The sequence below is a fragment of the Spermophilus citellus genome (assembly GCF_964194105.1).
Source record: "Spermophilus citellus genome assembly, chromosome: 8".
Taxonomy (NCBI): domain Eukaryota; kingdom Metazoa; phylum Chordata; class Mammalia; order Rodentia; family Sciuridae; genus Spermophilus; species Spermophilus citellus.
The window spans coordinates 53,488,337-53,503,854 of NC_138189.1; the positions used below are offsets into that span (position 1 = coordinate 53,488,337).

Sequence of the window (15,518 nt, forward strand, 5' to 3'; positions counted from 1 at the left end):
GTAAGCAGTAAGAGGATAAGGTAGTCAGGTTTCCAGGCAAACATCCAAAGATCTTGGACCAGATAGGCTTTGATTTAGAACATGAAGTTAAGGATGGTGGACGATGAGATTAGAAAGGTAGACAGGCAATAGAGTATCTTATAGGACATGACAGAGTGCTTAAATTTTATTCAAGTAGGAATCCACTTGATGTTTTCAAGGAGGGGAGTTATGTAGTCTCATTTACATTATCAAAAAAATCACAAAGGTTCTTTCTGGAAACTAGATTGTTGGATCTATTTAATAGACCTTGTATTTTATTACATTTGTAGATGATAATAAATCTGAAAAAAACCCAAAATGAGATAAACTAAAACATTATTTGCTTTCTAAACTTTAACCTTCTAACCTGAGCTCAAATCCACCAGATGAAAATCAATGCTAATTAATGATGAGAAACATAAGTGTGTAGGAATTTAGATTCCAAAGTAAACTGCAAAAATCCAAAATGTTGACACCTGGCCTGGGAGCCATCCCTAAAAAAACAATCTGAAAATTTCATTATTATTTTTTAAAATAACAAATATGTGATGAATTTTCTTAAGTATTAACTCTATATCAGACTGAAATAATATCAAACAATCTCAGGGTGGGAGAGGTCATAAAAATTGTTTAGTTCTCCCTCTGATCCAGTGTTTGAAAGATGAGTCTTGGCATCAGGAATATACATGCTTGTTTTCCATTCTGCCCTCTCCTAACATTGTGACTATGGACAAGTTTCTTAAATGTTCTTATCCCCCCCGCCATTAAAAAAGGGCTTAACCAATTAGGGCTTATTTAACAGAATGGATATAAGAATTATATAAAAGAATTCTTAAGCACCTAACAAAATGTTCATAGCATAATGGAGCTTAATACTTGTTGCTAGTCATTGCTACAAAAACACTCTCAAGTAGTGATTGTCTATGCCTGAGCTCTTCTGCAGATGGAGGCATGTTCTTTGCCTTAGAATCCCTTTCTTTATCTTGGAATTCCTTTCATCTGTGAGCAGCTCTTTGCAAGTTCTTTCTTGATTCCTTAAATCTCTTCTACATGAGAGTACTTCAGATCTATTAAAACAACTATCATCTGTACCAAAGCTTTCTCAGGAAAAATTTTCATCTTCTAGGGCAATATTTCTCAACTTTTGATGTGCATACAAATGCTTAGGAAATATTGTTCAAGTGCAGTTCCTGATTCTGTAGTTCTGGAATAGATCTTCAATTCTTTCCTTTCTAACAAATTCCATAGCAGTGTAAGGGCTGCTGGATTGTGGATCATATTTTGAATAGTAAGACTATGAATATACCATCCCTTTGCTTTACCTTCCAAGAATCTCTACTCTGAAAGCATTTTGTTTTGTGAAGTGCTCTTTAAGTGTGTCATCCAGGAGAGAATTTACTAACCCAAGTTGGCTCTGAGAAACAAAGAGTCTAACATCTAGTTTATTCTGAGCTCCATTTTTTTAAAAGTGAAATCTAAATCACAATAAAGTATTGTAGACAACTGACTCCAATCAAGCTATTTTCTGATAAAAATTCCTTAATAATTTTTACTTTAAAGCATATTTCTGCTTTTTGTAATGATACTCTTTTTTTTCTGACCCAAGTTAGAGCCTTACATGTATACTTGCTAAAATTAATCATTTAGTTCTTGCTCATTAATATAACTAAGACGTTTAAAATTTCTCTTACCTAAACATCCATTTCTTTTCCAGCCTTATATTATCAGCTAATTTGGTGAACACAACTTCCATATCATCTGTCAGCTCTAGAAAATATACTATGTAGGACATGGGGAGGCTAGATTTCTTAGGTAGGTCATTCACTATCCTCTGTATTTTAAGATATTCTGAATCATTACCCTTTGAATAGAGTTATTGTATTGAGTAAGTTACCCGTTACCCTTGCATTACATTTATATTATTTTTCTGTCCCATAGTTTCCTATTTTACTTTTTCATGTACGAAATTAGTCATATTATCAATCTTGGTGTGTAGTCCTTGGAAGTATATTTTAAGGGAGACACTGACAAAAGCTAAACTTTTGAAGAAGAACCAATATGATAGGGCATCTTGAAGTTGGTTCTGTGAAAACAGAACAATAATATTTGTTTTCATTTATGATTTGGAAATTCTCATTCATTTTTATGTTTGGCCTGAAAAAGAGAATCTAAGAACAACTGTTCAATAGATGAAGAAATAAGTTTGGTTCCTGCTGTTCCAGATGAAACAGCAAATATTAGTGTTGAAATCTATTAGAGCTCAGATTTAGTGTTCAATGTTATAAAGATATGTATGTATTCTATTAAGAATCTCTATATGGATTTATACTCAAAGATGGATTGTGTTATAATAACAAAAGTCAGGTTAAAAAGGTTTATAGGTTAAAAGGAATGTGAGATAATCTTGTTAATCTATTTCCTCTTTTTGTTTTTCATCTGTTTCCTAATACAGTGAAGTTCAATAAATAATCCAAGGCCACAAGCATTTGACCCAGCTCTCCAGCTGGCTTGGAATGTTCTGCCCACAAAATCTGCTGCTACCCATTTTACTGAGATACTCAGAAAGTTTTGTAATGGCCATAGTTCATACTGGACAACAGCCATAAATTTAATCTCCTTAGAAAGAAATCCCCAAATTTTAAATACAATAGTTATTAAAAAATCCAACTGGTTATTATCTTGAAAAAATAAATTTATTTTTTAAAAAGTCATTTTATATTATACTTAATAAAATTTGTTGTACAATAATGCTCTCAATGAATAAATAATTGATTAATTATTAACTGTTCATTTGAAACAAATTACATGATAGTACACTAATTTTGCCTTGGGCTTATCTTTTGTAGCAGTATTGTCAAGAGGTACTCTATTATGCAAAGTTTTATTGGGTAGCTCAAGAAGCCCTTCTAATTCTTTAGTGTTCAGGAGAATCTCTTATCTAGTATCTATCCTTATCCTCCTGCTAATTTCTCATTTGGGTTATGAACTTCTCTAATTTTACCCAATTTCCATATTATAAAGCTACATAACTTGATTTGTGCCATTCTCCCTCATCGCAGTTACCAACTTCCTGTATCCATGGAAGATTTCAGTTTCATTTTGCAATTAATTTGATTATTTATTATCAGCATAAGATTGACTCAAGTGTTTAGCAGAGAGAGGTACTACTATTAAGTGGAGAGCATTGTTTGACATAGGACTAATTTTATATGTTGTTAGTAAATATTTTGTGTTAGGATGACTTCTGTTCTCTTACAGTGTCTTTATTTAAAACTCTGAGGACTTGATTAATGAACACTAGGATAATTATTATAAGTTCCTTAATTCCTACCAACCTTTCTAAATTTATATATGCAGGTATAACATTATTTTAGAAAAGGATCTGAAAAGTTCTCTTATTTTACTTCAGTAATATTTGGAACACTAATTATTACCCAGAATATGATAAAAACTTAAGGATTTTTAATAATAGTGGTGTCTAGTTGAAGGTCAACTTACTTTTTAAAGCAGTGTGCTGCAGTGACAAGCCACCTGTCACTAATCAAGGTGGCCCCACATTGATGGATGTTACTGCGCTGAAGGGAAGCTTGCCAAGGCCAGGCACCCTTGTCTGCAAGTTCTCCAGACATTATTCTATTGACTATTAATGGAACAGCTCGTTTACCGCAACCTTAAAAAGATGAGATCATTAACTTATAAGAAATGTGTAGTTAATGGTTTATACAAAGAACCTAAGAGAGTACTACAATACAATAATTGCATGTATCATTGTATAAGCATGCATTAAATCACCATCCATTCTCTGTATTTCTTGATGTATTGATATTTTGCTTACTCCCTCCCTTTGTAGATGTGGATATATGTTGCCTACTGAAGCCTTGTTAAGCTGCATATAGCTTACGCACCACAAAGTGGTAAATCGGGCCTGTGAATTTACACGTTAATTATCCAATTATTCTGGGAGCTCCCATTAATATTGTTTCCTAGTTTTGGGTGATTCAGCAGTGTTACTTGACATGACTTCCTCATCAGAAGAACTCCCTCTGGTCAGATAAGTAATTGCCTGTTATTAATATTAATAATATTTGAAACTCCCCTCCCATCTACTTCTCTGATTGACTACTTTCTAAGGTGAGCTTGAATTAATGTATCATCACCAGTTCTTCACTCTTCAAGGTGGAAGTTTCCATATAAACATCACATTCACTATTGACATAAATAAAGATGTGTTCTGTCATGTGCACCAGAAATTACTTTGCTGCTTCTGCTACTCATACTTAGGGGTCCTGCTAGGAATCTAAACTATTGAGCACAATGTTAATAAAGAAAATATGGTAGGTTCAATTCTTTTTTCAACTAAGTATCAAAAAATAAAATTTATTTATCTGATAATAAATACGCTTCAAACATGTCCAGCTGTTTTAGAAATCTCCATCCCTCTGTCATTTCTCTAGTTTAGACTGTCATTTTTCCTCATCTGAAGAACTACAACTGCTTTTTTCTTCATCCCACTATTTCTAGGTTTGCCTCTCCAATCTGTTCTTCATACTGGAAGCCAAGTGATCCTTCTGAAATGTGTGAAGACTTCACACTTCATTGTCCTCCAGATAAAGTAAAAATAGTTCAATATGATCTGGTCCTCAATTAATATTGACCACACCTCAGTCCCTCCATTTTATTCTTCATTTCAGCCATGTTCACATTTTTCATTAAAAAATGACTATGTTTTAACTAACTTAAAGGCATTTTATATTCTGCTCCCCTGGCCCAGAACACTTACTCCCAGTCACTTGATCACTTTCTAACTCCACAAGACCAGATTAGGTAAATCTCTGGTTAACTCTCATAGCACTGTGCTCTTTCTCTGTGAAAACATTTATCACACTATTTTAGTATTTCTTAATTTATTTCTATCTTCCCTTACCTTGGAATTATAATTTTTAATAAGATCATGTCTTATTTGTAATGGTACCTACCATCCAGACACACTTTCTGGCACTTGGTAGATATTGAAAGATATTTATTGAATAATGAATAAACATATTTTGGGTGTTCTCAAGACACAGAGGCAAAAGCATAAACATGACTACTCAAATTCTTCCTCATTTTTGCAAAAATTTACAAGATGCAAGTCACAGTGAATTAAAGTGAGTTAGTGAAGCCACTGTCATCTATGAAGGTAAGGATATTAAGTATATTTTGTATGGTCAGTCTCAGATAATGGAGTTTATCTTTTCCCTATGTATCTCTATCTCATCATTTTATTTCTCAGCAGAAAGAAAGCATATTTCATAGCACTTTAAAAAATTAGAAAAGCAAGCCAACTTATTCCAAACAAGAAATATAAACTTTCTTTAGAATTTTTAACATGTAAAGTGTTTTTTTCTTGAACACGACTTTAAAATTTCAGTCATTGAATTTGAAAAACAGTATTAACATCTATTTCAAAGTTGTTTTTCTTTCCCAAAGAAAGTATGAAACATAAATGGGAAATTATGAGCTAATATTTGAAGATAGCTTTGATGATGTGAAAATTCAACTTGTTTATATAAGCTAACTAGACTTACATGCTTGGACAGTTAGCTTCCCTGTTGATGAGCTCATTGCTGAAAAACAAAATGGGACAAAGAATGATAATTTGCTATTCTCTTGGTTGGTCTCAATGACCAGGAATTATTAGAGGACATTGGCCATATATGGATTCTAGATAGGTGAGCAGGAGATTCAGGAGATTAGCTATCTGATTTAGCAATATATGTGTGCATTTTTGTTGAGATTTATAGGCAACCTCTAACTAAGTACATAATATATCAAGGAGTGTGAAAGACAAAAATGGTGGATGATTAAAATTCACAAATACTTTCTATTAATACAGAACTGTGGCTTTCCAGTGGTGCAGGGTAAAGTTCTTTTGTATTCCACTTCAGGAGACATGAACAAGCAAGTAAGTAGATGGGTCCCAGGCCACAAAGCTTGCCTGAAGCAGACCAGGTTGACTTTTGTCCCTTTTACTTAAAATGTCACATAAGCCTTTCTTTTAGGTTAATTGTTTAGGTTGAAAAAACTTGGAAAATTCCCACAAAAAAAATTGTATTTAAAATACTTCTAAAACAATTCTTAAATGATCAAAATGCTTTATTTTTTAAAAAAGAATAAACTATTGTGTATTCTTATCTAACATCTGCTAAATATTGGTAAATGTCAATTATTGTCAATTTCCAACATCATTAGGAATCTAATAAAGGAAGAATATTTAAACATATATTTAAATATTTGAACATATATTTAAACACATACTATTATTTAAAAACACACATATGTGTTACATATGTGTAACATATATGCAACATATATCATGTACAAAGTATATATATATGTATATATAATTTTTAGTTGTCAATTATACTTCAGTAAAACTGAGAGAAAATAAATTGATATAATGAAGTTTACATGAAAATTGTAATGATATTCAGGTTAAATGGTTCACTGAATAGATAATAATAAACTTATTTTTTCTACTAGTGCCATGTTTCTCAAACTTAAGTTCTCAGCACCATATTTCCCTTTGTGCAAAATAAGAATGTTTTGTTGAAATTTCTATAAATCCCATGTGGGAAATTAGGATGAAGAACTCTACAAAGTTAAAACTTTTTTTTTTTTTTTTTTTTTTTTTTTGTAGTGGGGATTGAACCCAGGCACATTTTACCACTGACCCAGTCTTTTTTTTTTCTTTTTTCTTTTTAGTCTCAATCACAGATCTTATTTATTAAATATTTATGCATTTAAATTTTAACACTGTGTGTGTATATATATATATATATATATATATATACATACATACATACATATATATATATATATATATATATTAGTAGTTCTTTTTAAATGCTATAGTTTGATACCCAGAACACACACAATGTTATTTTTTAAAGTTTATTCTTTTTTTTCCCTTATCTTTTTAAAATTAAATTATTTATTTAATTTTAATTTGTTATATATGATGGCAGAATGCAATTCATTTCATTTTACACATATAGAGCACAATTTTTCAAGTCTCTGGTTGTACACAAAGTATTTTCCCACCGTTCATGTCTTCACATATGTACTTAGGGTAATGATGTCTAATTCATTCCACCATGCTTCTTACTCTCATGCCCCCTCCCTTTTACTTCCTCCCTTTTGCCCTATCTAAAGTTCCTCCATTCCTTCCATGCTCTCCCCCATTGCCATTATGAGTCAGCATCCTCATATCAAAGAAAACATTTGGCCTTTGGTTTTTGGGATTGGCTTACTTCACTTAGCATTATATTCTCAAGGTATATCCATTTACCTGCAAATGCCTGATTTTATTATCTTTTAATGCTGAGTAATATTCCATTGTGTATTTTTGACACATTTATCTAATGAAGTTCCCCACACATGGTTATTTGTCAAAACAAAAAGACAGATTCTAGATAAATTATGGATTGAATGTTGAGCTACAGGGTTTTTTCAAGAATTGACTTAGAATGTTTTCAGATTTTTATTATTTTTGGAAGTTCTAAGATGAAGTATTTCTGGAAAGCACTGTTTTTGCCGATAGGAATTGCCTTAGTGGTGCTACTGAGCTTTCCCCTATATGAACCTTTCCTAGGTGAGAGTAAATGGAAATTCTGAAACTTTAAAGGTTCCAGCTCTTTCTACTACCAATCACTCATACTAATGCTTTCAGGTTTCCAAATTATATGCCAAATTTAATAGGTTCCTAAGTAGTAATAGCTTCAATGTTCTATGTTGTCTTTTCTATTTTCTTATGCATTCTTATATTTCTGTGATTTCAGGAAGAACAAACATTATCATTGCAACTTTACAGAAGAGAAAATAGGCACAATAGTATAGGCCAATTACTTGAGTCTGCAGTGACTCAGTGGAGTTAGAATTAGTTAGGTAGCTGTCAAAACAGTTTTTCCATCAGTACATCCTATCATTTAATCTAGTGCAATCATTAAAATAAGGTGAAACATACAAGCTGAGTCCATAAGGTACAAAAAGTCAGGTATCTAATGACTGTTTCATGCTTCATTTCTGGTTTTAAATAGCTCAGTCTTTTAAAGTTCCTGGCAAATTAACTTTTTACTGGAAATTACATATAACAACACGTAACTTATCAGAATGGCCACCATTTCACAATCTCAATTTGTGTGCCTCCTTACCTAACAAAGAAGGTGGATTAAGCATTTGACAGGTTCCTCCTTCCTCTCTGGGAGAGGTTCACAGCTTTATTCCCTGAATAGCTGTCACATCAGCAAACTTCTGCCCATTCTATTACCTCAGATTTTCACTTCCTGGTGAGATTTCCTCTTGAAGAGTCAGCTAGATCCTACAGGGCAGGGTATCCTGTTTCACATCCAATATAAATCACTTGTTCTGACTCTCTTTTGTGACTCTTAAGTCTGGTATACATTGGAATTTGTAGGGGAAATATGTACTTGTCTCCCAGAAATAGGTGCTATGGAAGCAGCTTGGTATACAAAGGTAAACAAGTTTCTGTCTACCTACACTCCTCAGAATCTCTAATATGCTAATATAGGGGATAATTTTCCAAGAGACAAATATCATGGACAGAATTTCTAAAATGTGTTTGAACACAGAACCCCCTTTAAATGAAGTCTATCAAAAAAGGTAGAGGTCTAGATTTGAATCTTAGCTCACTTTAATTATTAGATTCCTTAACTGTTTTTGCCTAATTTTTACATCTATGAAGTTGAGTTTCCCTACCTCATTGGAATATAGAAATTAGATACTGCATGGACTTAGAGAGGGTGTAGAGATGGGTCTTGATAAAAGTTTCTTTTCTTTAATTTATGGAAGTGATGGTGGTGTAATGAACTAAGGGTGAACCAAAAAGAGAAGAGTGGACCATGTATAAATGGCTTTAGAGAATTTTTTTATAGTTTGCTGATTTTTTAAAGCATTATTTATCAGATAGCTTTTGGGGTTTCAAAGTTGGTTTACCATTTTCCAGAATGCTCATATGAAAAAACAAAAAAAATTAATAACATCACCATATACAGAAACTATCCATAAAGGCAACAAATGAGTTTTGTTTTTGGAAGGTCCCACCCAGAAATATAATTATCGCTTAACTCTTGGTATTTTCACTTGATTAGTCATGGAGGCAATGACTTTACCATTAACCCTCTGTTGGTGGTAAAGGTTATTTGGGGATGAATGTCAATTTATTTCTTCCAGGAAAACCACTGATGACTAACTTCAGATATGCTTTCATCAGAAGATAATAAAACCTTGAAAGATCACTTAAGTTGAGAAAATTTTTCATATGAATTTGAGCTATTATTTGAAATGGTAATAATGACAAATAAGTTTCTAATTATATAAAAAACAGACCTAATAGAGACTTCATATCATGGGTAAAGTACCTACTTACCATTAACTTGAACTGAGGAAACATCTATTGGCAAGGCTCTTTCATTTCTTATCTTCTGATTTAAGATGCTATGGATTTTCTTCTCTTTTACAGTTCTTTGCTCAGTAGAAGGGAACTGGAACACCATGACGATGTCTGCTTTTACACCATCTACTTCTGGACTATAACATGCAAGAGAAAAGTACATATTCAAAGAATGCATCTGGTTTTGTCCTACACTCTTTCCTTTATCTTTTTCTCCTGAATTATACCTCAATTGATGAGTGTTAATTCACATTCATACTCTTCTATGTGTCACTGTCTTACCTAATGCCATTTCACATGTTTCCTCTTGCCTTTTATTATTTTATTACAGCAGTTGGGTGAGATTCAGATTAAAAAGTCATCATCAAAGTAAGAAATTCTGAAAGTTGGAAGAAACCTTCCTGTTCTCTTAGGTCAATCAATGATACATTTGGTAAATGAACCACCTCTACACCATCCATGACAAGTGGTCCTCCAACCCAACGCAGTCATAAAATAATGGAAAATTTACTTCCCAAAGAGACTATTTTCTCTCTGGTCAACTCCGATTCTAAGAGTTCTTTATTTTAAGTTGAAATATATCTCCCTTTATGTTTTCCCTAAGTCTTAAGGGAAACTGGAACATACACAATGAATCAATTTCCTCTTCCACATAAATATTTGAAGATAATAAAGTGTGGTCCCTGAGTATGCTCTAGATTAAACATGCTCAGTTTTTTGAATTTTTCATGCAAAGTGGTTCAAGACTCTTCACCTATGGAACTGAACTTTTTTTAAGTGTTTTTAAAATTTGTTTTTATGGTGCATTATGATTATACATAATAGTGGGATTCATTATGCAATATTGGAATGTGCACATAATTTGATCAATCACATTCCTTGGTTCCTTCCCTCTCTTTCCCTTCCTGCCTCCCTAGATCTATTTTTTCTACTTTACTGATCTCCCTTTCACTGTTATTATTATTTTAATTAATGCAGTATAGTTATATGCAAAAGCAATATTCATTGTGGTATAATCTAACATGAACATAGTATAATTTGGTATATTTCATTCCCCAGTATTTCCCTATGCCCTCCCTTTCTCCCTCTCTCTTGATCCTGTTCATCTACTGTATTAGTCTTCTTCTTACTTTCATTAGACCCATCTCCTACCATTTTTTTATTCCTTTCTTTCTATCTCTCTAACTTCTAAGTATGAGAGAATGCATATGACACTTCTGAGTCTGATTTGTTTCCGTCAGCATGATGTTCTCCAGCAAATGACACATTTTCATTCTTCTTTATAGCTGAGTGAAACATCATTGTGTATATGTACCAGATTTTCTTTATCCATTTGTCTGTTGATGGCTGGTTCCATAATTTGGCTATAGTAATTGTGCTTCTATAAACAATTGTATGCATGTATCACTATAGTATGTTGGTTTAGCTCATTTGGATAAATACCAATGAGGGGGATATCTGAGTCATATGGTGATTCTAGTCTTAGTTTTTAAAGGAATCTCCATATTTCTTTCCAAAGTGATTATACTAATCTGCAGTCCAGTGGAACTGAAGTATTACACTCTCTTCAAATAGGAAAATCAAATTAATTCAAGGTCTTTTTAAAAACTAAAATTAATATGTATTAATCTGCCATGTCTACAAAAGATCAAAGCTCTAAAAAACATTGGAAGCCTATCATCCTGAATTTTTGACTGAAAAGTGTAAATTATATTAATTCTGAAACATTTTATGTGTTGTGGTCCATTTAGGCTCTGGAATATAGACATATAAATCATCAGAATTTTATGTCAAATTGGAAAACAGGTAACCAAGTGATTTTTCATATTAAATCAAAGGAATTAATACTGTTTACCATATAGAATTTCTCTGGATTCCCCACAAAATATTGCATAATGGTAGTGGCTACAAGTCCAAAGGAATTCATGCAGTGATGATAATGCTAGAATGCTATGGCAAACAAAGTGAGAAATCTAGGAATGCTTTTATCTTTTAAATTGTCTAATTTGTATTATAAAATCCTTATGGAAGTCCCTAGATATCAGTAAAAATATAAAAAATTTGGAATAAGTCTATCAATAAGGCATTATTAGTCTATTGGTAATAAAAGTGATTATTATTTCCTTCAAATAAATTCATGTGTGAATAGATTCTTTTTCCCTAAGAACATGAGGCATGACTCAGGCACTGTGGCACAGGCCTGTAATCCCAGTGGCTCAGAAGGCTGAGACACGAGGATCGTGAGTTCAAAGCCAGCCTCAGCAAAAGCGAGATGCTAAGTAACTCAGTGAGACCCTGTCTCTAAATAAAATACAAAATAGGGCTGGGGATGTGACTTAGTGGTTGAGTGCCCCTGAGTTCAATCCCAAGTACCTCCTACCCCAAAAAAGAACATGAGCTATGCATGTTCATGGGTTTGTGCATATGACATATATGTTCTGTTGCATGATTTTTGAAATAACACAATTGAAACCTTTGGAAAATATCTACAACTGATAAGAGTTTTTTCTCTCCACCATAACAAAAGAACATTTATTTCTGCAGGAAGATCTTTTTGTTTGGACATGCCTCCTGTAACTAGTGTTTTATTATAGGTAAAACTCATGATTACCTTTTGTAGTCAATTTTGTCTTTTTAATGTTTTTGAAATGACTTATCTGTCAAAAGCATATAACTCGGTGCATGCAATGACATGCTGCTGGATTTTCTTGAGGCTTTGGGTTTTGACAGATTCCAGCTCATAAATCATCAGTGGGGTCTGTGTCCTGGTTCTGTCACTTGGGGCAGAACTGTCCATTGGGGAACTTTGAATACATCACTTACCCTGATCCCCAAATCTTAGTTGTTGTTGTTTTTTTTTTTTTTTAGTTTACAAAATGTTGGTCAGTCCTATATCTTGAGATTATTGGAGGTAATGTTTATGAAGAATCCTAGCCAATAACCTAGTCACATATATGAGGCTCCTGTGTCATTTGCCCTTTGTCCCTCCAGGCTTGTGACTATCCCTTTGCCCAAACATACATACGTTAGTCTGATTATTTGGTTCTTGATATAGTGCTTGTTCAAGGCTGAATTAATAAATATTTCATCCACCTGTGATTACAGAGAAAAACTATTGTTAATAAGATATCTTGTAATAAAACTATACTCTTGAATTAATGTTAAAACAATAGAAATACAATTTCACAGGAGTAACATCATCATTTAAATCAGCAATCCTCAAACTTCACAACAGAATTATTTGCTCAATTGAAAACATGATTTGGGGGTTCATCTTCCAGAATTTTGGTTTCAATTGGTCTTACAGAAACCTAGACACTCATATTTTTAAAAGTCTTCCCATAAATTTCTAATGTTTGGTGTGATATTTAGAATAGAAGATATCACTATACATTTTTTCTTAGTAGAAAGGCACCATAAAGATGGAACATAGAACAAGGCTTTGAGAAGTGGTAGAGAGGACTTTATCTCCATCCTGGGTTTGAACCTATTCTCTTGCTCATGAACCGGGCAGCCTTGAAAAAGTGACTGAACCAATGTGAGCGTATTTCCTAACCTGTAAGACAAAGATAGTGGTATGTCACTCGCAAGGCTAGGAAGATGAAACACATAAAGTTTCAGGATTGTTTTGATAAGTAGTTACTGGTGGTTCCCTACCCTGAATTCTGACATTGTAGGTCTTAATTTCTCTGCAGGTCTTTGGTTGTAAGAGACAAGGTGGAGGCACTAAGGATTTAGGAGACAGCCAGAGATTTTTAAATAGTTGATTACCAACTCTAGGGTAAATATCAAAGGAAGAGAAAGTAAGATAGTGTTACAATAACAGATCACATTGTACTCTTAGCCAGCTTGGTGGTGCAAGCCTATAATCCCAGCGGTTTGTGAGGCTAAGGCAGGAGGATCTCGAGTTCAAAGGCAGCCTCAGCAAAAGCGAGGCAGTAAGAAACTCGGTGATACCTTGTCTCTAAATAAAATACAAAATAAGGCAGGGGATATGGCTCAGTGGTTGAGTGCCCCTGAGTTCAATCTCAGTATCCAAAAAATAAATAGATAAATAAAAGAATTACACTATTTAGTTTATGTCACCAAAGAAAAAGAAGAATAAAAGCAAATGACTTTGGAACATATGCAACAGTTTTAACTGCCTGCCACACAGCATCGTGCTATTGTGGTCTGTCACACCTAGAGTTTGCCTGACAATATCCCCTAGTAACCACTTGGTGGCAAAAATGTCATCTTAATGCAAGTACCAGAGGTCATGGTAGACAACAGATGAGCCAAATGTATGGATGGGGCAGGGGATCCTAAATCCTAAAGGAAGGGGCAGGAAAACCCACTAACTAAAAAAATAAATAAATAAAACAAAACAAAATAACAAATGGAAGTCTGTTTTAGGGATCAAGGAATAAATTAGGACTATCAGGAATTCATAGATGCTTCACTTGGAACCAAAATATTAATTATTTCCTTTAACCCTTAAAGTTATTCCTGGTAAAAAGAATTATTGTTCACTGTTTTACTAAAAGAGACATTTTCCAGGCTTTACACAGATAATGACAAACAAGGACTTAAATAATGACAAACAAGGATTAAACTCAGGTCTCGCCTCTTTGTTAAATATAATACTAATTTTGCTTCAATTTATTTCCTAGAACACAGAGCAATAAGCTTTCAAGTAGTTGATTGATCAAGATAACTTTGTATAATACTTGTAAAACATATACTTGATAATAGCTTTAAACATAAGTTCAAAGGCAGCATTTAAAGAATAAATTGTTAGTATTTAAAATATTCCCTTATCTGTACTTATATAAGGAAAGAATAAATTTGGTGGTTTGCAGCTTATATTCTAGAAATGAAACTATTTTACAAGATGTGTTTTTGCAAGAGTGACAATGGCATATTCATTTCTTTTTACCCACAGTCAATACTATTCCTTGGTAATGGGAGGAAAGTCTGGGAAAAAAAAAAAGAAAAAACAAACCAAAAGAAAAGGGAGAAAAGCAATAAATTTTAAAAGGAATAAAAGTAAGTGGCACTTGGATATTTAAAGAAGTTTGTTTGCAATTATCCCCTGAGTAAGTTCCATGTGCAATTGATTCTTGGCCATTTGTAACTTGTGGATAATTTTCAGCTGTATGATAGCATGTATGATAGCATCCATCTGGCACATACCTGTGGGGAAAAAGAAACAGCTAGACACAGTATTAATTCCATCTTTGAACAGTTAGGTTCTCTGGGAAGATAGTAACTGAAAGAATAATGTGGAAAGAATCTAAGTAGAAATAACCCATGTGATCACAATAATAAAGAATTTTCTTCTTTATAATTCAAATTCCAGGACTCTGTCTCTAGAAAGACTCATTAATTCAATCTGGGATGAGGCTCAGGGATCTTGAGGTGATACAGGCAGTCTGAGGACAACACTTTGGGAAAAGAAGTACAAAAATTGGTAAAAAGAGTTCTTACGTTAATAAAGTTACAAAAGAGGGATGATCCAAGAAAACACAAGCATAAACCTATTGCTGAATGGAGTTTATACATAAGTGAGCTTTCAAGGGACCCTGAAGTTGTGTTTGCCTGACAGGTTAATGTTTACATCATCAGAAACATTCTTTCTGTGCACATTATAACATTCCAAGTTCCCAATAGTTTTAGAGAACATTTTTTTTTTCAAACCTGTGCATCAGTTACTTATAAATTCACTGCTATTTATGCAACTTAGTAGAGTTAGTGATTTGTAAATCTTTCTTACCTCTCACTTTTGGGCATTTGGAGAGATCTGTAATTTGTCTCCTAACATTGAACAAAGACCTCTTTTCAGGTAGGTTGATACTTCTTTCTGCTTGTTGATTTTGGAATGCTGGAAGTTGCACTGAGATTAAGTTCTAAGAGGGCAATTGAAGGTTAGTTGGGTGTTTAATTAAAGAGCTGGGGAGAGGTTGTCAACTCAAACAGATACACCCTGCCATTCAGCTCTCATTCCTGTACTAAACAGAGCTCTGTTTACACATGTTTCTGCCTTTCTCTATGACATGCTTCCCAA

The 15,518-nt window shown here is 33.3% G+C and overlaps 1 protein-coding gene across 1 annotated transcript in view; it reads right to left on the reverse strand.

The window, feature by feature from the left end:
- TMPRSS11A (transmembrane serine protease 11A) overlaps positions 1 to 15,518 on the reverse strand; it is a gene marked incomplete at both ends in the record, with an annotated part of 51,073 nt that overhangs the window by 11,305 nt on the left and 24,250 nt on the right. The window contains 4 exons of the mRNA XM_081304346.1: positions 3,520 to 3,691; positions 5,589 to 5,627; positions 9,449 to 9,609; positions 12,498 to 12,565. Of these exons, the coding sequence (XP_081160472.1) occupies positions 3,520 to 3,691; positions 5,589 to 5,627; positions 9,449 to 9,609; positions 12,498 to 12,565 (440 nt within the window). The remainder of the gene's footprint in view (positions 1 to 3,519; positions 3,692 to 5,588; positions 5,628 to 9,448; positions 9,610 to 12,497; positions 12,566 to 15,518) is intronic.